At 44.0% G+C, this 23,546-nt stretch overlaps 1 protein-coding gene across 1 annotated transcript; it reads left to right on the top strand.

The window, feature by feature from the left end:
• The first annotated feature begins 1,226 nt into the window (after positions 1–1,226).
• On the top strand, positions 1,227–23,014 carry SBSPON (somatomedin B and thrombospondin type 1 domain containing). Its single transcript, XM_024197664.2, has 5 exons — positions 1,227–1,849; positions 15,572–15,766; positions 20,002–20,092; positions 21,493–21,669; positions 22,663–23,014. Exons 1-5 carry the CDS (start codon positions 1,615–1,617, stop codon positions 22,778–22,780), a joined length of 816 nt encoding a protein of 271 aa, XP_024053432.2. The 5' UTR covers positions 1,227–1,614; the 3' UTR covers positions 22,781–23,014.
• Positions 23,015–23,546: the final 532 nt, after the last annotated feature.

Below are 23,546 nucleotides of genomic sequence, written 5' to 3'. Positions count from 1 at the left end.
TAAAAACCAAAAGAAATGGGTGACTTAAAAAATACTAATACAAGTACTATAGTGTAATCTCTTTATCATGAAAGTTGAACTTACAAATGTAGAATTATGTACCAAAAAAACTGCATTAAAAAATAAAACAAACAATGTAAAATGTTAGAGCCTGCAAGTCCACTCAGTCCTACTTCTTGTTCAGCCAATCGCTCAGACAAACAAGTTTGGTTACATTTGCAGGAGATAATGCTGCCCGCTTCTTGTTTACAATGTCAACAATTACAATTTCTTTTGTTCCCCCCCCCCCCAACAACCTACTTTTATTTATTTATTAAGAAATAAATACTCCTTAGCCTGTTAATTGTGTCCTGACCTCAGAAATATTCTTAAGACAACAAACCATTGGCTCCTCCACAGCCAATTTCCACTTGCCAGATCTACATAAACAAACAAATAACTACACAGAGACAATGTTTTAGACGAGAGCAACTTTTCACAGCGGAGTCACACCTTCCTGAAAGTATGGCATTTATGAACAGAAACCCTCACAAACTCATGGTTGTACAAAGGGCTCCAACTAACACTTTACTGGGCTGCCATGCCAGTGCAGGAAGAGTTTGCCAGCGGTGGCTATGGGAGCAGTGTGAGGTCCTCTATCTTTTTGGGTCCAAATCCTGAGAGTGTTTCTCATTCTCCACTCAGTCAGGCTTCTAATGAATCAGAGAGCTTTGCCTGTAAGGACTTCAGGAGCTGGCCTCCAATGTAACTCACTCTCTAGCTTGCAATCTTAAACCAGGCTAGGGCCCAGTGCTTAATTTGTAATGAACCAGGTGTTGGGCCTCAAGCAATTGTTTTATTTTCGTAACTGTCTGGCAAACTCAGAGGTGCTGGGACTATGAACTGCCAAGTCTAGAGGCTCAGCCCTGGCAAAAATTAATCACTGCCAGGGCCACTGCAGAAGCATTTGGGGCAGTTCCCTGAGGAAAGCAGGTCAGCCAGGCCAGGGGGGCTGCCAGGGCTCCTGCCTGGAGGCAATCTGAAGCGGCTGCTTGACAGAAGGAACCGGGAAGTGGTGCCAGAAGGCCCAGCAGTAAGTAGCAGCGCCCGCTGCCGCCAGCAGCCTTGTCTCTCTCTCTGGCCTGCAGCCAGTCACATTCCTTGCTGTGCCCAGGAGGATGGAGCCAGCCCCGGATCACAGCGCGAGCCCCCACCCGCCCCGCATTCCTCAGGGCAGGCCAGGGTGTTCTGCCCGCACGGGCTGCAGGGAGACGCAGCGCGAGCCTCGGAGATCAAGCCGGGGCGGCGGTGGGGAAGCTGCGGGTCAGTGACTAGCTCCCGGCATGGCCCCAGCGCCCCGTCCCCTGCCCCGCCCCCACGTGCGCTCCCTGCCCGCCGTCTGACCCGCCCGCACTGGGCTTGGCGGATCCCGACCCGGTGCTTGTCTCGGCGGAGCTTTTAGGGCCACGGGTGACCATGACTCAGTGCTGCCAGCCGGGCTGGGGGAGCCGAGCCGGGATGCTGCAGCAGACGGCCTAGGGGCAGGCGATCGCTGGGGCCCGCAGCTCAGCCGGGCGAAGGAGCCGGAGGGTCTGAATCCTTCACTCCGGACCCGTCGCTGCTGAGGGGGAAGCAATGAGCGCAAGGGCCCTGGCCAGTGTCCTTTGGGTGGTGCTGCTGCTGGCGCCGTGGAGACTCTGGCACCGGGCTGAAGCGGGCTGCTCTGAAGAAAGAAGATGCTGCCCTGGCCGGGACCCAAGCTGTGCCAGCACCGGCTGGAGGATGGACAGAGTCTATGGGACCTGTTTCTGTGATGAAGCCTGCAAGCTCACGGGGGACTGCTGCTATGATTACTCGCAGGCGTGCCCAGGTAGGTCACTCAGCACCCACCCCGGCATAGGGCAGGCAAGTGCAGGCAGCTGAGGTTTGATAGCTATCAGCTGTTCATGCTCCCACTGCTGTTCGGTACAATAACTGCACCCTGTGGCATTTCCTTCCACCTGAGGCATTAGTTAGGAGCAGTAGAGTCAGCCAGTTTTCTTCCAGTTCTTACAGGGGGTGAGTCACAACAGAATAAAGAATGCAAGGAAATGACTCAAGATGACCAGTTATTTCTTATAGTGAAGGGGTGCAGCTCAGAGAAACAAACTTCCATTCCTTTGCAAAGTTTAGTCCAGGAGGGGTACTGCTAGAGTGACCAGATGTCCTGATTTTATAGGGACAGTCCCGATTTTGGGGTCTTTTTCTTATATAGGTTCCTATTACTCCCCACCCCCTGTCCCGATTTTTCACACTTGCTGTCTGGTCACTCTAGGTACTGCATTGGCGTTATTGTTTATGATGATGTAAAGATAGTGTAAAAATGATGGAAGAATAATAAGAACATTATTTGTTGCATCTTGGTGGCTTATGCACTTGATGTTCCACCTGATTTAAAAAAAAATTTTTTTTGCTTGTTTGGATTAGGGAATGGGGGTAAGATGATGTGAACGAGGCTCTGACTTTTCTTTAGAATGCAAAACACGGTGGGGCAAATTCATCATTGGTGTCACTCACCCTCAAGCTGTGAAGTGACAGGGATGGATTTGGCCCCGTGTGAACATAGCAGCTAGGAGTTGCATTAAGCAGAAAAGTGAGACTGAAGAATCTTTTCACCTATCCCTCCACACAGCATTGGATGTGTATCCCGTTTCTGGTTCAACAGTAGTTGCTGTGCCTGGAATTTGCCTGCCCACTTTTATGTACCCCATAAAATGCTATGGATATTCTTTTTAAGCCATCGTCTAAATTTTCTCCTGCTGTAAAGGAGTTACAATGAGGATATAGGACCACAAAGCTAATGGAGTCACAGCAGAGATAAATTTGCTCCAAGATGTTTTGTTGGGCTGACTGGTGATGCTGTCTAGCTTAGTTACTCATAGAGCTCACATTACCTAGTATCTGAGTGCCTTACAATAATGTTTAATGTATTTATCCTCCAAACACCAGTGTGAGGAAGGGCAGTGTTATTATCTCCATTTTATGGCTGGGAAACTGAGGCACAGAGAGTAAGTGATTTGCCTAAGGTCTCACAGGAAGTCTGTGGTAGAGCAGGAACTTGAACCCAGGTCACCTAAGTCCTAGGCTTGTGCCCTAATCCCCAAACCAGCCTTCCTTCCTGATACTACCAGAGAAGAAACAGTCACAAGAAGATATAACACAGAATGTCTCAACTGCAGTTTTAAAAGATGGTATAATTTACATTGTAATCTCAGGCTGGAAAAACAGTGGGTGGAGTATCAACAAAACGACTTCTGTGGTCATTGCACTTGCTCAAGAAAACGAACTGAGTTGTTTATACACAACTTCAACGGGAGCAATCATGTAAAGACACTGAATCAACATTAAAAGAGTTAAAATCAGGTTAAAAACTTCCATGAGGCCCAAAAAGAGAAATGAGCTGATTTCTAGCTATGGGATTTCTCTAGGTATGACCTCTTGGGCAATATATGCTTAAAATTCAGGTATACTTTGAAAAGGGACTCAGTAAAAATAGCATTATGCGGTTCCATGTTTAAGGTGCTCTTTCAGATTTAGTTTTGGATCAAGCTGGCATTTTTAACTAACATATCATCAGCAGTTACAAAGTGTCTGCATTTGAAACTTAAGTTTATAGTTCTGTTGATGATGCACGAACCAGGATAGAATCCAGCTCATTCTCCCATAGCTGTATAGGCTCTGCAGAGCTAGCAAAAACAGAAAGTAGTAAACTTCTATTTTTGCCTCTCAAACTGCTGGGACTCAGGAAGAGATCTTGTTGGATAAGAATGTGCCATTTTTGTAAAGTCACTTTTCATACTATGACTGCACTGCAGTGATGCATTATTTGAAGCTCATGGAGAGAACATGGGTAGAGAGCAGTAACGGACCATATACAGAGAGGAAAGAAGCAGCTATCACATGAAAAAAAGGAACTGGAAATTTGGTTGCAAATACTGTTGCTCTTGTAGGTGTCTGTTACTCAAGAGGATCTAGTAACTGCTACTTTCTATCTATAGGCCAATTACAACTCCTAGCTGTATATGAGGAAGGGAACCCTCTTCACATTGATGTGTCCATAGATGTGAAGTTGGAGGTTCTGCCACATCCATGTCCTCCCCTTCCATAAACCCCACAGGGCAGCACAATGGGAGATGAAGCATTGGGGAAATAAATATGCATTGTCCATCACCTTCTGCCTCTCCCCCATTGCAAGAAGGAAACTCTCACCAAAAAGCATGCATTTACTTTTTGTGGTGCCCCTCCGTGCAACGGAACTCTCTCTTTTAATGAAAGAGTAGAGCCCATACTAGTAGAAAACTGGGACAAAGGGAGGCCAGGCAGGGATCTTGGGGGATTCAGCAGTTATGGGGTGAAGCCCCTGTTCATTTTAAGAAGAGGGGCAGGGGCCAGACCCCACTTCCTTGATGGAATGATTTGGAGGAATCCCCTCCTCCAGAATGCCTAACATGAGGGATTTCCCATGGGTAGGGGCAGTCTGGCCCTAAGCTAAAAGATCTGGAACTGAAGAGACCAAAATGGGAGAATGTAGCTTAATCTTCACAAAGTTAAAGAGAACCTCTGAAAAGCTTCCATGGAAATAGTTTGAAGACATTATGAGCTACTGTTTGAGGGCTTCAGAGGGAGAGACTTGCTAGGAATGTAAGGATGACCCTGCTTACTGAAAGCATCCCTGGAAACTAGCAGAGGAACACAATGTACTTGGAGTACAAGTGTCTGTGAAGTCCTGGAGAGAGAAGAAAGATGAAGATGGTTAACAAAAATTGGGTGCAGGATAACAAAAGGGCCTGATCTTGAGAGATGCTGTTTGCCTGCAACTCCCAATTAACTCAGGAGCCAGGCATGCAGAAGCATCGACAAGTCTTCTCATTTGAAGAGGGCAGATAACTACAAACTCATCCATCCAGGCCAGAAAGTGCAACTATAAAACTAATTTAATTGAGCTCATCTTTTCAATGAGAATGCTCAGAAATACTCTGCAACTTCAACAAACATTGTACTGTGTTTTACTTTTAAAAAATCCAAATATTATTTCAGTGGAAGTTTGTATCATCCTCAATAGTCTAGGGCTAGGAAGACATTACATTTTGCAAATCAATAAACTTATCTGTACTTTATTAGTTATGTATGCACATGTGCAACACACATTTAGAAACACTGGGATATATGCACAAGAAACAGCATTAGCAAGATGGTTCTGAGTAGTTCAGAAGTTTTGAAACCACCCGAAATGGCATTAAAATCAAGAAAAATAGATTGAAATAGCGTGAGTATCCCTTTGTATGGAAGTGCAAAGGTTGAAAGCAAAGAACCTGAAGTTACAATGCTTTCAGATGAGGAATGGGGTAGAGGTAATTTGGGGGAATTCCTATCATGCTATAGCACTTTTGTCATCCCACCCAACATCTACATTTTTAGCTATAGCATTTTTGTCATTCCATCCCCGTCAGCACTGCAAATTTCTGATTCTATTGGACAAAGTACTTTGGGAATTACAGAAATAGTTAAAATGCCCACCATCTTCAAATCTGCGTAATTAACAAATATATTAAGACGTACAAAAGCACTGCCCGGAACAGGGCAGGCTCCAGGCACCAGCGAAAGAAGCAGGTGCTTGGGGCGGCCAATGGAAAGGGGCGGCACGTCCGGGTCTTTGGTGGCGGGTCCCTCAGTCCCTCTCTTCCTCTTTGAGCTGCTGCCGAAGTGCCGCTGATCTGCTTTATTTTTTTTTTTCTTTTTGCTTCGCTGCTTGGGGCGGCAAAAAAGCTGGAGCCGGCCGTGGCCCGGAAATAACATTAAAGGGGGGCCAGAAACCAGCGAAAGAAAGGCCGTTCTAAAGCTGTCAAGTCAAATGTTAAGGTCTATTGTGCCTAGACATTGTAGCATGCCTGGTACTCTATAAAGAGATGCTCTGGTATAGTGTGGGCTGCAAAACCTATGTACAGGGATTTTTAAACTAATTTCCGTACAGTGTTTACAATGCTGAAAGGATGTTTGGTTGAGAAGCAGCACTTTACACAGAGTTGTGCACTTGGGCAGCAGCGTGTTCACCAGGATTTGGGCACAGTGTCACAAGCCACCTTCAACCAGACCCCTGTCAGGGACACCCAAAAGTAGTCAAGGCTGGTTGAGAGAGGGGTGGGGCCGGGACACCCTCATAAAGCACATCTCCTGGGTAGCCTCCCCACCAGCAAGTTAAAACTACCCTTCTCTCGTGGATGGCAGCCAACAGAACCCCAGGAGAATCACGTGGTTACTGGAGAGCACAAAAGGCAACATCTGGGCCTTGTGGAAGACAGATAGACAGACAGACACAATGAAGAGACGAGTACATTTCACTCTCCACCTCCCCCAGTTCTCCCCATTTTCTGTTACTTAGAGAATCATTGAGAGCCTGAAATACTTCTGTGAATGGACATGTTGATTCTCTGTCTGCATTAGCAATGATAACATAACTAATAGATGTTTTCTAAATAAGCTTTATAACTTTCTTCAGCAAAAGAGCACAGAAGGGAGTAAATACTGTCTGGGATTTTGATAGCCATTAATGACTTCATAAATGTTATTAATGAGCTTTTTAAGATGACAACATAAAACAGCAATGGAGACTAAAGTGGGAGTAAAGTCTGACACTTGTGACTATATAGTGCTGTATGAAAAGAGGTGCTGGAAGAAGATTAATATAAATTAAGCTGTAAATCTTCCCCGTGTCTTAAAATTTAATTAGGAAAGATGGGAAAAATAATGATTCAGAACATGTGGTGTACACTGAAGGGAAAATGTAGATGGGATGGGAGAAAAAACTTAATTTAACCACTATTGGAATAAGGGCTACATTTCAAAATAATTCAAAGTGAATCTGAGGCACAGTGCCCAATAACTGTAACATGATTTATATTTCATTCCTCAAACACCATATTGAAAAGCTACCTCTAAAGGACTAGAAAAAGCAAAGCAAAATATGATTAATATCTGAAAATGACATGCAGACAAAGTAAAAACTTTACACAACTTAAGAGATTTCCATATCAATAAGAAACTATAATGATAATATGCTCACCATTATGTTTTATAATAATTACTGAGCTGGTATTTCAGTTACACAACACTGAATACTATTTTATTGAGAAAATAACAGCACCAGAAAACTTGACGTTGATATTTGATGATATTTTGGGAGGAAACATTATCTAGTGGATAGGTCACAAGACCCTAGTGGAGTTAGAAGACCTGGGTTCTAATTCCAGCTGCACCAATGGCCCAAGGTGACCTTGGGCAAGGCACTTCACTTCTCTGTGCCTCTGTTTCCCTGCCAACCTTTTGTCCACCTTTTTATTTGGACTGTAAGATTGTTGGGGCAGAGACTGTTTCTTGCTATGTGTTTGTACTTAGCACAAGAGGGCCCTGATCTCAGATGGGACCAGTAGTTGCTATCATAATACCAACATATACATGTAAAAGAACATTTTAAAAAACTGGCTATGAGTGAAGTCTAGATGTAGGTTGTAAGGAAACTGAGATGTTAATGGATATGCAACTGTCACTACAGAATGATTAGAAAAAAGGAAAACTAGCACCATAGTATAAATATTTCAATTTTTAATCAAAGGGCCAAACTATTCCCTCAGATGTATGCATGCAGTTCCCATAGGACTTGGTGCTTAGATGTGAAATGTATACTAATTGCATTACAAAAAATCCCAGCGAAACCAAATTAATACTGAAGATGGGTCTGATCCTAAGCCCCTGGAAATCAATGGGAATCTTTCCATTGACTTCCATGGGCTTTGGATCAGGCTGTGTGAGAAAAAATTACAGTATCTTGTATCCTAAATACAGAAAATATTGTAAGGGCAATAATGATTCTAACAAACAGATATTCTTTTGTACTTAGTACATTCCATTCCCCTTTCATGTACAGGTGTAGAGAGTCTTACCCCCGTGGCCTGTTCATGACCCCATGGACTAACTCTCTGCTTGTCATGTATGCCTTATAGGCTTTTTGTACTGCATTCATTTGCCTAGGAAAAAAAATTATTGATGCCTAAAGTTAAAGCCATTACGATTCTGTTAAATACCTACTACACAGGATATGACATTTTGAGCTATGTGTTATTATTTCTGGAGTAACAGCAGTGTGCAAACTGCACTATATAAGCATTCAGCAATAATAACATTATTGTATTTGTATTGCAGTAGTGCCTAGCAGCACAGTCATGGATCAGGACTCCATTGTGCTAGGTGCTGTACAAACACAGATCTGTATCAAAAAGACGCCCCCTTGCACAAAGAGCTTACAAGATGATGACTTGGTTCCTGTCCCAAGGAGCTGACAATATGGTCCAGAAAGATAGGCCAGATCGTATATCAGGCATAGATGACTTGTGCCTCCCGATCTAAAGGGGAGGACATATGACCACCCCACGTGTCTCCTCTGCCCAGCGACCTCCCCACCCTGCGCCCAGCCTAGATTGGCCGTGCTCTTCCCGCCCCATGTTACCTGGGGTAGAGGAAGGGCTCTGTTCTTCTCCCACTTGCCCCCCACACATTCTCCCTGGCTGTCGGGCCCAGGCGGGGAGCGGGACGGAGCCATTTCTCACATGGCTGAAGCTGGCACTTCGGGTTGCTGCTCTGTGCAGTGCAGCAGCTACCTGAGAGAGCCTGGCGGTGGCTGCCTGCTCCCCACCTGGGCCTGGCTGCTGGAGACAGGACGGAGTGAGCCAGAAACGTGCCTGGGGGGAGAGGGGACTCCAGCTATGGCTCGCTGGGCCCCTGTCTCCAGCAGCCGAGCCTGGAGCCGTGACCCAGAGTGGCGGGCATGAGAAGCAACTGGCCCTGCTCCCTCCCCCCGGGCAGACCAATCTAGAGGGGCACTTGACCCCGCATGTCCCCCCATGCGTCGCCTCTGACAGGGAATGGCAAGAACTTGGAGGTGTGATGTTATGTGGAGATAGTTGTGTATTTGAAGGAGGGATTTAAAGGAGCCCTGAATGTCACCTGGCTCACAAACAGAAGGGATCCTTCTAAGTGTTAAGGTGCAGAATGGAAGGAGGCACTAGATGAGAGGTGTAAAGAAAACCCCTGTGAATGAGGGAATTAGCGTCATCCTCATTTTTACAGCTGAGGAACATGAGGTGACTTACCCAGGGTCACACAAGACATCTGAGGCAGGAATTGAACCATTTTCCTGAGGCCTAATTCAGTGATTAATCACAAGACTATCTTTCTTCTTGAGAGGGGAGAAGGAAGAAAAAAAAGCAGGGGAAACGTTGAATCCTATTCAACTTATTCATAAATGATCTGGAGAAAGGGGTAAACGGTGAGGTGGCAAAGTTTGAAGACGATACTAAACTGCTCAAGATAGTTAAGACTAGGGTGACCAGATGTCCCGATTTTTGGGTCTTTTTCTTATATAGGCTCCTATTACCCCACACCCCCATCCCAATTTTTCACACTTGCTGTCTGGTCACACTAGTTCAGACTAAAGCAGACAGTGAAGAACTTCAAAAAGATCTCACAAAACTAAGTGATTGGGCAACAAAATGGCAAATGAAATTTAATGTGGATAAATGTAAAGTAATGCACATTGGAAAAAATAACCCCAAATATACATACAATATGATGGGGGCTTATTTAGCTATAACTAATCAGGAAAGAGATCTTGGAGTCATCGTGGATAGTTCTCTGAAGACGTCCACGCAGTGTGCAGCAGCAGTCAAAAAAGCAAACAGGATGTTAGGAATCATTAAAAAGAGATAGAGAATAAGACGGAGAATATCTTATTGCCCTTATATAAATCAATGGTACGCCCACATCTTGAATACTGCGTACAGATGTGGTCTCCTCATCTCAAAAAAGATATACTGGCATTAGAAAAGGTTCAGAGAAGGGCAACTAAAATGATTAGGGGTTTGGAACGGGTCTCATATGAGGAGAGATTAAAGAGGTTAGGACTTTTCAGCTTGGAAAAGAGGCGACGAGGGATATGATAGAAGTATACAAAATTGTGAGTGGTGTGGAGAAAGTGAATAAGGAAAAGTTATTTACTTGTTCCCATAATATAAGAACTAGAGGTCACCAAATGAAATTAATGGGCAGCAGGTTTAAAACAAATAAAAGGAAGTTCTTCTTCACACAGCGCACAGTCAACCTGTGGAACTCCTTGCCTGAGGAGGTTGTGAAGGCTAGGACTATAACAGGGTTTAAAAGAGAACTAGATAAATTCATGGAGGTTAAGTCCATTAATGGCTATTAGCCAGGATGGGTAAGGAATGGTGTCCCTAGCCTCTGTTTGTCAGAGGGTGGAGATGGATGGCAGGAGAGAGATCACTTGATCACTACTTGTTAGGTACACTCCCTCTGGGGCACCTGGCATTGGCCACTGTCGGCAGACAGGATACTGGGCTGGATGGACCTTTGGTCTGACCCAGTATGGCCACTCTTATGTTCTTAGCACCTCTAGTGAGAACATGAAACTTGAATTTGAGATGGAAGAAGAGAGGAGACCAGTGAAGACATCTAAAGAGGGAATGACATGGGCAAAATGGCAAGAGAGTAACATAATTTTGCCACACCACTTTGGACAAAATGGATGGAGATGAGCGGAAATAAGGTACTGGACTAAACTCATCAGGGATGCAAGTTCACTGAAGCCAATGGACTTGCATCAGGGGTAAATTTGGCCCTATGGGACCACCCCTGTGAGTAAGAGGAGCAAGATTTGTCCTGATCATATAAACAAGTGTCACTGTGTAAGTTATTAGAGAGCAGAGAGTTGATGCCTGCATTTCTCCATTCAGTCACAGAAAATATTTGCATCAGTTAAAAGCCCATTATCCCTGGGCCATCTCTGGTAATGTATATAATCATCTCACGAACAGAATTTAAAGACCTATACAATCCTTTATGACAATTTAACAAATAAATATGCAGCAGGCCATATAGGCACAGTTTTCAAAATCTGTAACTCTCAGTGTCTCAGTGAGATGACGCTATGGAAAGCTGAACTCTCATGCCAGTGTGTCACGCTGGTATGGGTTTGTCTAATGTAAGATGACTGTTAAATGGCAAACAAAGCAAAGATCTTTTCATTAGGCAGTTTCTTACCCTGGGATAATGTATCCATTACCTGCTTCTGGAATCTGGGAAACAAGCTGCTAAAACTTTTCTTCCAGGCAGCTTGCAGAGTATCCGTATCCACCAGGGACATCTTTTGTGATCTGTTGTCCATGCTTTTAGAGGTAAAACGAGACAGAGCTGCTGTTTTGTCAAAATTTGAATGGGAAATCCAAGGGAAAGGGAAAATATAGAGCAGAAAGAAGCTTATCATGATTAATATGGAGGAGAGATGCAAGGAAGATGTAATCCTTAGTGGATGCATCCAGAGAAGGAAGCATTGCAGATAAAGAAAGAGATAGTTTGGAAGAATCAGATATAACAGATCCATTACTGAGAATTTCTGCAGGCACTATCATTGAGTACCTTTAAAAATTTTAAAGTTGGTTAGTGTATCACCTAAATTCTATCTTCTATATCACAAGCACTTTCACCCTGAAAGGCTTTTTCTCAAGTGATCAACACGAGGTCTTATGGTCCAGTCTTTACAGCTTGCATTGATTCAGAGGGCTCCCTGATCCATCCAATACATCTATACGGCTGCATAAAAAGTATGCAAGGCCATACTTGGGCTAAACATTCCAGCAGGTGTCAGAAGAATTCTGTATAATACAAAACAAAAGTTTTATCTAGTTGAACAGTGTTTTCCTTTTTTCTTTGATTGAAATCGCCAATGAGCTGACCATATGTTCTGGTATTTCTCCTCACACAATATTTGTATGCCATTATGCCATAAACTCATTTTACCTGGTGAAAAATGAACTCCACTAGAACGCTGGAAAAATAAAGACTATATTAGTCTGATTTGAGGAAGGACATATAAACAGAACAGGATTTATAAGCTCTCTGTTAAAATGTGGCATATATGTTGTTTATTGAATGGTATTCCTTAAATTCTGAGGGAATTGCTTTGAAAAATAATTTTTCTTCTGAATCAAAATTTGCTTTCAAAATAATGACTCTTTTCCCCCCAGAAGATGCTTTTGGAAAGGTTTGAAGTGGAGCTGTGTGAACATTTCCAAGCAGTGATGAGCTGCCAAAGTCTTAAGAACCGGTTCCCTACTGGTTCTTCGGCGGCACTTCGGCGGCGGGTCCCGGAGCGAGTGAAGGACCCGCCACCGAAGTGCCGCCGAAGACCCGGTAGGGAACTGCCCGGTGAGTACAAGCCCCCTGTCCCGTCCCCCCCATCCGACCCCCACCCACGTCCTGCCCCCGACTGCCCCCCTCTCAGAACCTGCAACCCATCAACCCCTGCCTGCTCCTTATCCCCTGACCACCCCCTCCTGAGACCCCCCACCCTATCTGCTCCCGAGGACCCCACCCCCTACCCCACCCCCCTGTCCCCTGACCGCCCCCCCAGAACCTCCGCCCCCTCCAACTGCTCCCTGCCCCTTATCCAACCCCTCCTCCCAGCCCCGGCCCGGCCCCCTTACCATGCTGCTCAGAGCAGCGTGTACGGATGCCACGCGGCCCGCTGGAGCTCGCAGCCCCACCCCTTTACCATGCCACTCAAAGCATCAGGAGCTGCAGAGCTGCCCAGGCACGGTCCAGAGCGCTGGCGCCGGCGGCGCAGCACGCTGAGGCTCTGCGAGAGGGGGAAAGGTGGGGGAGGGGCCGGGGGAGCCTCCCCAGCTGGGAGCTCAGGCAGGCCGGATGTAGCCCGCGGGCGGGTGTAACGACAGAAAAACCTCCCTCTCGCAATTGCCCACCCCTTTAACAACCGGTTCTAAACCGGCTTCTAAATTTAACAACCGGTTCGCGCGAACCAGCTCCAGCTCACCACTGCTTCCAAGTATGATTCTCAAGGCGTTCGTGAATTTGTGCATGAGAACTGGTATTTGAATTCCCAGTGTGTCACATTGTGGCCAAAAATGTTAATTCATGTTATACTGTGTCAAACTCAATATTTCAACTAATGATTTCCATAGAACCTGAAGACGAAGCTTTGAGAGATGTGAAGTTTTGTACTTTTAACTAGAAACTTAAACTTTATTTATGAATTCTGATCACATTGAGTCAATTAAGCCTTGGTGTGACTCCAGGGAAACCAGGAATGAAGTTAATCCATTGTGTTTAATATATCTTAGAATTCATCTTGGGGATAATCACAAGAATAAGACTCAGGAAAACTAGTTGTCTTTTTGGTTCTGCCATTAACTATGTAACCTATGTGTCACTTTAATCCTCTGTGTCACTTTAATCCTCCATTAAAATGGAATAATGACAAAGGACTTTGGAATCTAAGATGAAAAGCATTATATAAGTGATAAGTATTTTGTCTCCAGTAAATTTAGTGATATCAAGCCTTCATATTTATATTAACAGAACCAGATCAAATCAGAACAACTTCAGACAATCCTTAGTGCACCTTTATCTAAGACAAATAAAATGGCCTAACAAACCAAACAAACAATCAAAACAAAGTTCTTGTAGAATATCTGTATTGTAGAAGCCTTTCAGTAAGAACAACATTTCCATGCAAAAAAGGATGCATAAGAGATATTATGTGAAAGTGATAAAGAAATTAAGCAATATGTTTATACAATTGTATCTAAAAAAATGGGATCAGGTATTGCAATCATACCCAAGATAGTATCACTTAACAGGTACTTGGGGAGGCATTTATGCATTCACTGCCTTGTTCATTAATAAAGTTTGTGGGGCTTTGAGCTCTGTGGATGGAAGATAATATGGAAGTACAGTGTACTAATGATTATTATTGGTCAAGTCTGATATTTAACAGTCTTAGATGGCACCCAAAGCTTGTAAAATTGAGATTTGCAATATCATGTCAAAATACAATAGCCTGTTTACAGTCTGGGGGGACCCAGAGGCATTTTAGATTAAACAGAAATTCTTAACATTGGAATTCATAGAACTTTGGTTTACCTGTATTGTTATTTTCAAACCTCTCGCCTTAAGCTGCTTCACTTTGTTGCTTTTGCCATTCAGTCTCTGTTCAAAAGTGATGATTCTTGGGAGTAACAGAGTAGGAATACAGTAGTCTGTGGCCACATCTACCCTATGGGAACTATAGCGGCATGGCTAGGGTGCCATATCTATGCTGGCATAACCCTGTATTGTGTGGGCACAGCCTACATTGACAGAAGGTTTTTTCCCATCCATGTCAGAACACCATCTCCTTGAGTGATGGCAACTAGGGCGACAGAAGCATTCTTCCATTGACCTAGCTGTGTCTACACCAGGGCTTAGATCAGTATAGCTACAGCGTTCAGGGGTGTGAATTTTTCACACTACTGAGTACCGTAGCTATGTCAACTTAAATTTTAAGTGTAGGCCAGGCCTGTGTCTGCTTCCACGCATCTTTTCCCCAACTAAAGAATAGTGCTTACTTGGAGCTCCTCCTCCCTCTATCACTCTAACTGTGACTGACACAGCAGAACACTTTCCCCCTCAAAACCCAAAGATACAAAGCAAGAACAAGTGGCAGCATGACGTCAAAGAGTGTTTATTGCTAGGGGTATGTGGCCTTTGAAATACAGAGGAGCAATTTCTAGGGGCAGTATTGGCTCCAGCACGGTGCTTAATAATAATGGGAAACATTGACAAATTTAAGGTAGTGTAAAATATTCTAGTGTTATCTAGGGGAACTCGTGATTTTGTGCATCACCTTGTGAATTGTCACCTAATTGCAAAAAGGAAAAGGACATGAAGGCAGAGAAAGGGTAACCAAAGTGTACAGAAATTAAAATAAATTTCACTCACATCCTGCTCTCATTTATATTAGAGTAATGCCATTGGAATTACACTAATCTAAATCTGGAGTAACAGTAGAATCTAGACACATCAGTCAAAAAGGTTAGAGAAATTTGAACAGTGTTCTTTGGGAAATGATTAAAAGGGGATCTCAATAATATATATTCTTATACAATATTCTGAGGTGAATGAAGGAAAAAAGTGTTATTACAAGGCAATTTGACCTAATGTCATGCACAGCAAGCAGGGACCACCCAACATAAACAAAAGGAAAACAAAGAAGTGGAGGCAAAATTTCTACCAGCTTTGGGAATAAGTTAGCAGCAGCAAGGTCATCTTGAAAAAAAGACTCTAAAAGTAACTCCAAGGAGGGAAAGAGGTGAAGAGCAGATGCCCCCTAACTCCACTGTTTTATGTTTTATTTCTCTTCTCCTTTAAACCAAATTTAGCAACACAGGAATTGCCATACTAAATCAGACCACAGGTCCTTCTAGTCTATTATCCTGTCTCCAGCATGGCCAGAACCAGATGATTCAGAGAAACATGAAAGAAACCCTGAAGTGAGCAACTATGGAATAATCTTCCCAAAGGGAAAGTTTCATCTTAAACCCCTCAGTAAAGGGGCATTCCCAGAGGGCTTTAATACTAGAGTTGTTAGAGGGTGCTACTGTAATAGGATAGTGGTATTGACTGCTAGTAATATTCAAATATTGCTTTGTAGCTCTTCCGTGCATCATTGGGGAGTGGAGTCACTGGAGTGGCTGTGCAGAGCAGTGTAAGCCTAATTTGCGAATGCGTAGGCGCTATGTGAAGCAGGAACCTAAAAATGGTGGGGAACCTTGCCCCATACTTGAAGAGAAGTCTGGCTGCCTGGAATACCTGACTTACCAGGGGAAGGACTGCGGACATGAACACGGTACTCTCTCTCTGATTTATTTGAATTGCCCTGATGTCTTTTGTCACCACTTAATAGTAGTTTCACCCCCTCCCCCGCCACCAGGCATTGATGACAATAAGTTGCAGTTAAAGTCTACATGGTACAAATGCATTTTAAAACTTTGAGAGAGACAAGGTGGGTGAGGTAATATCTTTTATTGGACCAACTTCTGTTGGCGGATGTGGGCAAGCTTTGGAGCTTCACAGAGCTCTTCTTTGGGTCATCAGACATCCCTTTTAAAACTTTATCTTTTACTTTCATATAATTTCATAGCTGCTTATTCTTTCTGACTTAAATATTTACTTACACATTTTGGGCCAGGTTTGGATTTTCAGTGACAGGTAAAATGCTCCACATCTCATAGGAGGTTCCTAACATCTTGCAGAATCAGCCCCAATAAAAAGGAAACAATGTGTATAAGGTGAATGCACTTCACCTAAATTACAGAGGATATATTATTGTTGGAAGTGTTTACAAGGAGTTTATTGTACAAAGAACTATAACTACATATTCCCCTTCACTTTCTTGACTTAGGCCACTCAATAGTTTTTAAACCCATCTTACAATGTATTCCTTTAAGCATTTGCACTAATGTGTCAGACACACAAAACTGGCACTCCTTATTGGATGCTCCAAGACCATATCCAACATATCTCCAACCAGCCTGGGATCCTGAAAGGGAACAGTGAGGAAACAAAGCTTGGAGGAAATATCCCCATCCCAGAGACAGATCCGGAGAGCTCTCTGAGCCAGTGCAGAAGCACCCAAGAAGTTGGCTCCAAAGGAAGATGGAAGCTTGATACATGTTGTTGAGGGGATTAAACTGAGATGAGCTATTTCAAGAGGTTCCTACATACCATAAAGGGCAGCTTGAAGCAAACAGCTTTGCCCCCTCAGATCTGCATGAGCCATTGGGATGGCCACTCTAGAGGCGTACGAGGCATAGATTATAATAGCAGTCTGAGTGCCACCCGCATGTAAATTGTTAAATAACAGCCCCTTCTACTTACCTGTACATGGGATCACAAAAGGATGTTAGCCTCCAGAAGTAGGTCCATGAGCTTAGAATGGAAAGCCACCAATAAATCCACCTTCAGGTGGGACAACCACAGTTTATGGAAGTCAGTGTTCAACCTGCAGTGCCTGAGTAAGTTCCTGGGATAGGTGTTGAATCAAGAGCACTAACTTTATTTCCATCATCTTCCCAACAGAAAGGGAGGTAAGCAGAATCACCCCAGAGAAGCTGCCTTGGGAAGAAAATAGAATATCACTGCTCCATTGGAGACCATGACATTTTTGTTATGTGGGTGACCACGCAACCCTCTTCCTCGCAAGTGACCTTCTGAGGGTATTTTTACAATGAGAGAGACAGTTTGGTGATCCAGATCCAAATCTAGCTCACCGCCTTTGGGAGGTTCTTCAAGAAGGGAAAATGAAGGACAAGGCTTTTCTTGCCTCTAGGATCAATAGGTCATGGTACAGCCAGGAGCTCCCTTACTAAAGAAGGAAAATTTTCTTAGCTGTGAGGTAAAAGGATCCTTTGCAAGGGAGGCAACAGAGGCCCAGTTTATCTTAGCTATGGCTCCAAGATGAAAGAATTCTCATGAAAATAGAGGGGTTAGGGTAGTCCTAAAGAGACAGCATCCCCCTACCTCCCAGAAATCCTTTCTGAGCCCTATTCCTCCTAAAAGTCCCTTGGACCTGTCCTGCTGGTGTCTATAATCCACAGGGGGCTGCTGGAATGTGGGTTTTCTACAGAATCATGCTCCCTATGGCTCAGGCCTGGCCGTTGCACTTACATACAAGGGGTGTGTCTGTGTATAAGAAGAGAGTGCAGAAAAAGCCTGCTGCCAAAAGGTTGCAGGGGCAGGGACACAAGAATAACATTTTAAGCCCTTCTCGCCTGGCTCTTTCTGGAAGGACATTTCCTTTGTACTCCTGTTCTGTGGCATTCTGGAACCTCTTTTAGGCATGGAAGAAAGTGGCATTTTAGACACACAAACTGCAGCTGCTTGTAGTAAGGCAGGAAAACAACAGACCTGCATATAGGGCTGGGGAGGAACAGAATACAGAAGTCCTGCATCTGGACTGACTGCTCCTGCCTTGTGAACAGATGAAAACAATGATTTACCCATTCAGCCATACTAGTGGCAATGGGAACAGAGTAGAGTCAGAAACGAATGAAGGCCTTTGAGGCAGAACTGGAAATACAAAGGAAGTTAAGCTGCTATGTTTCTTTGTCTTTGTAGAAAGTTAGAAGCGATTTTTCAAAGTTTTTGCTAGTCTGTGCACCAACAAAATGAATGCGTATGTGTTCTTGCAACAAATTGGGTACTCAGGCATGTGATTAATTGACTTGCACATGTGGCTGTGCAAATAAAAATGAGGATGTGTGGTTTGCATGGTATCAGATGCCAATTTAGTGGCTTATATGAAATGAATTTGTGTCAGTCCAGTTCTTACTTAATAGGTGCCCATATCACCACCAAAAAAAGAAAAAAATATCCAGTTGCAATTGTCACAATTGGCAGTTCATTTGCTAGGACTGAATGGGCATGGAGACCGTTACATCTTGGCCCAGTGCCCCTTCTGGATGATCAGCAGTTTGTTGTAAGTGGACCCAGCTGCTGGATCACACATGCTCAAGCCCCCTCGGTCTGGGTAATCTAATCATTGTTCTGCATCTCTAGGATGCACTCGCAGACTGACCTCTTGTCTGAGCCCTTCCTTGGAATGTGGGACTTTACAGTCCAGTCACCCTAGTCCAGCAGTGCCACTCACCCAAATTTGTCCCAGTTGCCCCCTCATCCAGGGGACAGACCAAATGTGAACAGCACTGCAATTCCCTGTGCTAGGGACCAGGTTGCAATGCCTGGAGTGGGAGTCAACCCAGCCAGACCCACACGACCGGAACTGCTTCTGTGGGTTGAGTGCAGGATGGGTTTGCTCTGCAACTCCCCACTAGGGCTTCCTATTCCTCAGGGGCAGAATCCAACCCCCCAAGCTTCCCACTCCCCAGGGGCAGGACTTGTCCCCCTTTAGCCACTGGGAATGTTGGGAAGTATGCTAGTCTCTGAAACTCCAAAGTCCTCAGTTGCTCACATATACTCCCCCAGAGTTCTACCTAGCTGGGAGCATTTTGACTTCTAGTGTGAAAGCAAGGAACACAGGTTTAGCCAGGAATTTTTTTAGCCACAGTCACTGTACTTTTAAAAGCCACTAGCAAGTACAGAACTTTCCAAAATAAAAGTCCTGAGATCTCACCCTTTCTGAGTCAAAAGTCAACAGGAGAACCCCACCTATTGCTGTAGTGAGTGTTCACACTGAAGTGCTGCAGTAGCGTTTCAAATGTAGACAAGCCCTGACTCTCTTCTTTTGGCAATATGGCCACTGGCAGCCTTGTCCCTTTCCCTCTCCAAGTTCCTGTGTTGCAAATTTGTTGTTCCATACCATGTGGATGGGCCAGAAGTTGAGAGACAGTCAATGGCCCTAGATTGTTGTCTTGATGGCTTCTCAGAGATTGTCTTTCAATGATGTGTCAAGTATTTTTCCTGGGCATGTAGCTGACTGGAATACTTAACTTTTGTAGGGCTACACTTAAAACGCTGCACTGGGGCAGCTGTGCCGCTGTAGTGCTTTAATGAAGACGCTATATACCGACAGGAGAGCGCTCTCCCGTTGGTGTAGTTAATCCACCTCCCTGAGATGTGGTAGCTATGTCAGTGGGAAAAGCTCTCCTGCTGGCATAGTGATGTCTACACCTGTGCTCCAGTTAGTATAACTGGGTCGCTCAGGGGTGTGGATTATTCACATCCCTCAGGGACGTAGTTATATCAAAGTAATTCTGTAGCATAGATCTGCCCCTCCCTTTTTTTAGGCAGTTAGCACATAACACAAAATGGAGGTTAATTGAAAATGGAGGTTACAAAATGGAGTTCGCAATCTAACCCAAACATTTCCCATTCTATCTCAGAGATTAGACTGCACTCATTCCTCATTCTGGAATGGAGGGACATTGGCAGGGTTGAGTAGAGAAGTTTGCTCAGGCTGAAGCTGTTTTCAATAAACCACTGACTTCCATCTCTGACATCTTTAATGAGCCATCATTTCTCTAATAAAGACAACATAATTGATGCTATAAGTAAAATATAGATTAGATGTCTACCTTATTTCACAAAGGTTGTGTTCTTAATCTAACTATTTTCCCCTCTCAGTTCCTGCTTTCATAACTACCTCTGAATACAATAAGGAAAGAAAAAGACGAGCTGTCTCTCCACTGTGGTCTTCAGATACAGAGGAAGCTGGGTAATCTCTCACATGTACATTTGGGTCATCTTGTTAAGTAGACAGTGTTTATCTACACAGGGCCGGTGGAAGGATGTTTTGCGCCCTAGGCGAAACTTCCACCTTGCACCCCCCCGTCCCCGAGCCCCCGCCCTGAGGCACCCCCCCTGCGGCAGCTCCCCACCCTGAGGCACCCCCCCGCCCCAGCTCACCCCTGCCCCGCCTCCTCCCCGAGCACGCCGTCGCTGCTTCACTTCTCCCGCCTCCCAGGCTTGTGGCGCCTAAGCTGATTGGCGCCGCAAGCCTGGGAGGCGGGAGAAGTGAAGCAGCTCACCCCTGCTCTGCTTCCTCCCCGAGCACGCCGTGGCTGCTTCACTTCTCTCGCCGTGGCTGTTCCCCTGCGTGCCGCCCCCTCTTGCCGCAGGCGGCCCTCCCCGCGCTCCACTGCCCCAGCTCCCTCCGCCTAAATGCCAGCGGCGACCGGGGCGGCCGAAGATCCGGCCGCCGCGGTCGCTGCCAAAGAAAATGGCGCCCCCCAAATCCTAGTGCCCTAGGCGACGGCCTAGGTCGCCTAAATGGTTGCACTGGCCCCGTATCTACACAGAGAAATTAAATTATTCCATATCAAATTAAAGGGCAGCACACAGCCCTAAATAACCACATATCTAATTTTTCTCCTCCTGTACTGCATTTTATTTTCTGTGACAGTCCAGGTCATTATTTTATTTGCTAAGTATCCTGAATTAGACATTTATTGAGGTCATGGGAAATTTTGTAGAGTGACTGCTTTTTTAAAAAATTAATAAATAAAGCTAACCTAAAGTCAAGTACATTTGTAACTATGAGTAGCCTGAGAAGTTATACATAGATTGCTGCATAAACAAAATTGGCTGAATGTTCCAGTCCCAAGGACTGCTCTACATGGGCTGGGTGGCAGAAGCTGTACAAATATGTAGCTCACAGATCTGATCTACTCAGCTCCATCACTGTCTCTAATGCTCTATCCTACTCTGTTTACCCTGGGCCAATGAAACCAATAGGCATTCTGAAAACAATGAGTCATACGTTGAGTTTTATCTTTCACCGTTAGATTAAAAATAAGAGTGATTGGGAGACTGCATCCTACTAAAGTGTTTCATCCTAATTTAAGAAACTTTGTACATTATGTCATGCTTGGGCTGTGCATCAATGTCAGAACCAAGGTCCATAGTTTGGTCGTGGCTGAAAGGGTGTGTAACTTAGCCATTGTTCAGCAAATGACTCATAAGCATCTCTTTCCTAAGCTCTGTATCACTAATACTTTTTGTATGATGCATGGCTATGGCATAAAAGTGATTCACATGCTAATGTCTGACAAAGTTATGCTCATCAGTACTAAAGCCAGTTAAAGTGGTACTATTTTTTTCCCCACCTCCGTGCAGATATTGTGTGGAATTTAAAACGGAATCACTCTCTCACCATTGCACTGTGGAGGATCGGCCATACGCCCGCTGGATGCAGTATCTACGAGAGGGGTATACTGTGTGTGTAGCTTGCCAGCCTCCAGCTATGAATACTGGCAACCATCGTTGTTCTGGAGATGGCCTGGGTGCTGATGGGTAAGCTATATTTCAATTTTAGGAGTCTAAATGCTTTTTGTTTAGTAGTTTTAATATAAAACACCGAGCTCAGATTTCACTTACCTTCTATTCAGCTGGATCGCAGGAGAGAATGTAAGAATGCTCAGGGTTTAGGCAGTGGCTAAAGAGAAGTGAAATGGTGGAGGATCAATGTAAAAGCTGAACTGAAATAGCTCACATTGACCAGCTGCTGTAGCTGAGATGACTTTTCCATTCTGCCCTGGCCTAGAAGGAACCCTTCTTCCAGGCCTAAATTCATTACATTAGGCTTTCTGATAGAACTTTATGCTTTATTTACAGTAGCTGCTGAGACCATGGCCAAGCTATTTAGTGATTTAGCAAGTGCATATTAGAACTTTAAACATCTCATTTTATTTTTAGATGAATATCTCCAATGTCATACAGCCAAGTGTAGTGGTTTTAAAGCTTTCGGTTGTACTATAAAAAAGGTAGAATGGTGCAGATGATACTGCAGGCGCGCCACACTTTTTAAAGTGGCAGTGCTGTAATCTGAATTTGATCCCAAGCTCTAGCAGTTACAGGTTGGCACATTACTCTCTCGAACTCCATACACCCAATGTAGTTAATCAAACAGGGATTAAAAATCATCATCAACTATTTGGAACAGATTTTAATCCAATTTTGTATTCTAATAATTCAAACTAAAATCCTTAGTATATATTAACATGTATATTATGGTAGTGCCCAAACACCCTAATGAGAATAAAGCCCTATTGCACCGGGCACTGTACAGAGAAAGGCCCTGCTCCCGAGAGTTTACAGTATAAGGAATAAGATTCATTTATATAGAAATGTTTTGTTTCAAAGGCTAATCAAGTCTGACCTGTCAGTTTTATTTACTAAAAGCATCCAATCTAGCACTGTAGTAAAAGTAAAATTTATAGTTCAAAGTATTTGAAAACCCACATTCAATTATTTTTAAAGAAAAAAAAATTTACTGTCACATTTCAGAAATAAAGTTCTCCGTTGGCAAGCTGTTGGTAATCCTCGGTGCCAAGGAACATGGAAGAAAGTTCGGCAAGTGGAACAATGTTCATGTCCTGTTGTGCATAGTTTTATTTTTACATAAAAGTTGGAAAGAGAACTTTGAAGAACATCCATGAACATCTTTAAATCAATTTAACACTTTGTGAAGCCACAAGAACTCTACTTTTCTGCTGTGCTTGCTTGCTGAACCTTAATCGAACTTTTAAAAAGACAAGACTTTAGGAGCCATTCTGGTTGAGTGTATGTTTGCCCTGTATCCAGATATTAAGATGGATCTTCTTACTGCTGAATACACTCTAAGCTACCTTTTTTTCTCTTTTTTGTAATTAAAAAGATTGAATGCCTCCAACGTGAGTAGTTTCAGTTCTTACCTCTTCATCTCTTACAAGGCACCCTTCACTATCAGAGGTACGGACCCTGCTCCACAGTAGGCAGGCTAATGTGCTCTGTTCAAATGTGAGAAAAGTTACCCTCACCCTTAATCCACTAGAAGTGCTTAGAGTGGACAAACTGAGGAACTAGTACTGCATCTCAGTTCAAATCCTGTGCCCCATCTCAGACAAGTCTAGGCAGCTATACATGTTATTGAACATAAACATTTAAAGAAGGTGGATTAGCACTGTATGTATTCCCCTTGTCCAATGGAGGCAACCACCTTCATATTAAAAATTAAAGCTATTCAATAGTTTACTTCCTGTTTTGCATAGAAAACCTCAAGGACTTAATATCACTTACCACCAAAGGGATTTTTTGGCAGATGATGCTAAACAAAGCACTCGTGTACCAAACTGCAGATAATTCTTAATGTTAGCCTTGAAAAGAAGTATTCTTTAATGGAGAGTAATGTA

This window comes from Terrapene carolina, unplaced genomic scaffold (assembly GCF_002925995.2).
Source record: "Terrapene carolina triunguis isolate 2854851 unplaced genomic scaffold, T_m_triunguis-2.0 Scaffold58, whole genome shotgun sequence".
In the NCBI taxonomy this organism is placed as follows: Eukaryota; Metazoa; Chordata; order Testudines; family Emydidae; genus Terrapene; species Terrapene triunguis.
The sequence above is the reverse complement of the archived record's forward strand: the minus strand, read 5'-3'. Positions and strand labels throughout refer to the sequence as shown.

Coding starts and splice junctions, on each gene's coding strand:
- SBSPON (XM_024197664.2), top strand. CDS start 1,615: ATGAGCGCAAGGGCCCTGGCCAGTGTCCTTTGGGTGGTGCTGCTGCTG. Junction 1,850..15,571: donor TTACTCGCAGGCGTGCCCAG/GTAGGTCACTCA, acceptor ATTGCTTTGTAG/CTCTTCCGTGCATCATTGGG. Junction 21,670..22,662: donor GATGGCCTGGGTGCTGATGG/GTAAGCTATATT, acceptor GTCACATTTCAG/AAATAAAGTTCTCCGTTGGC.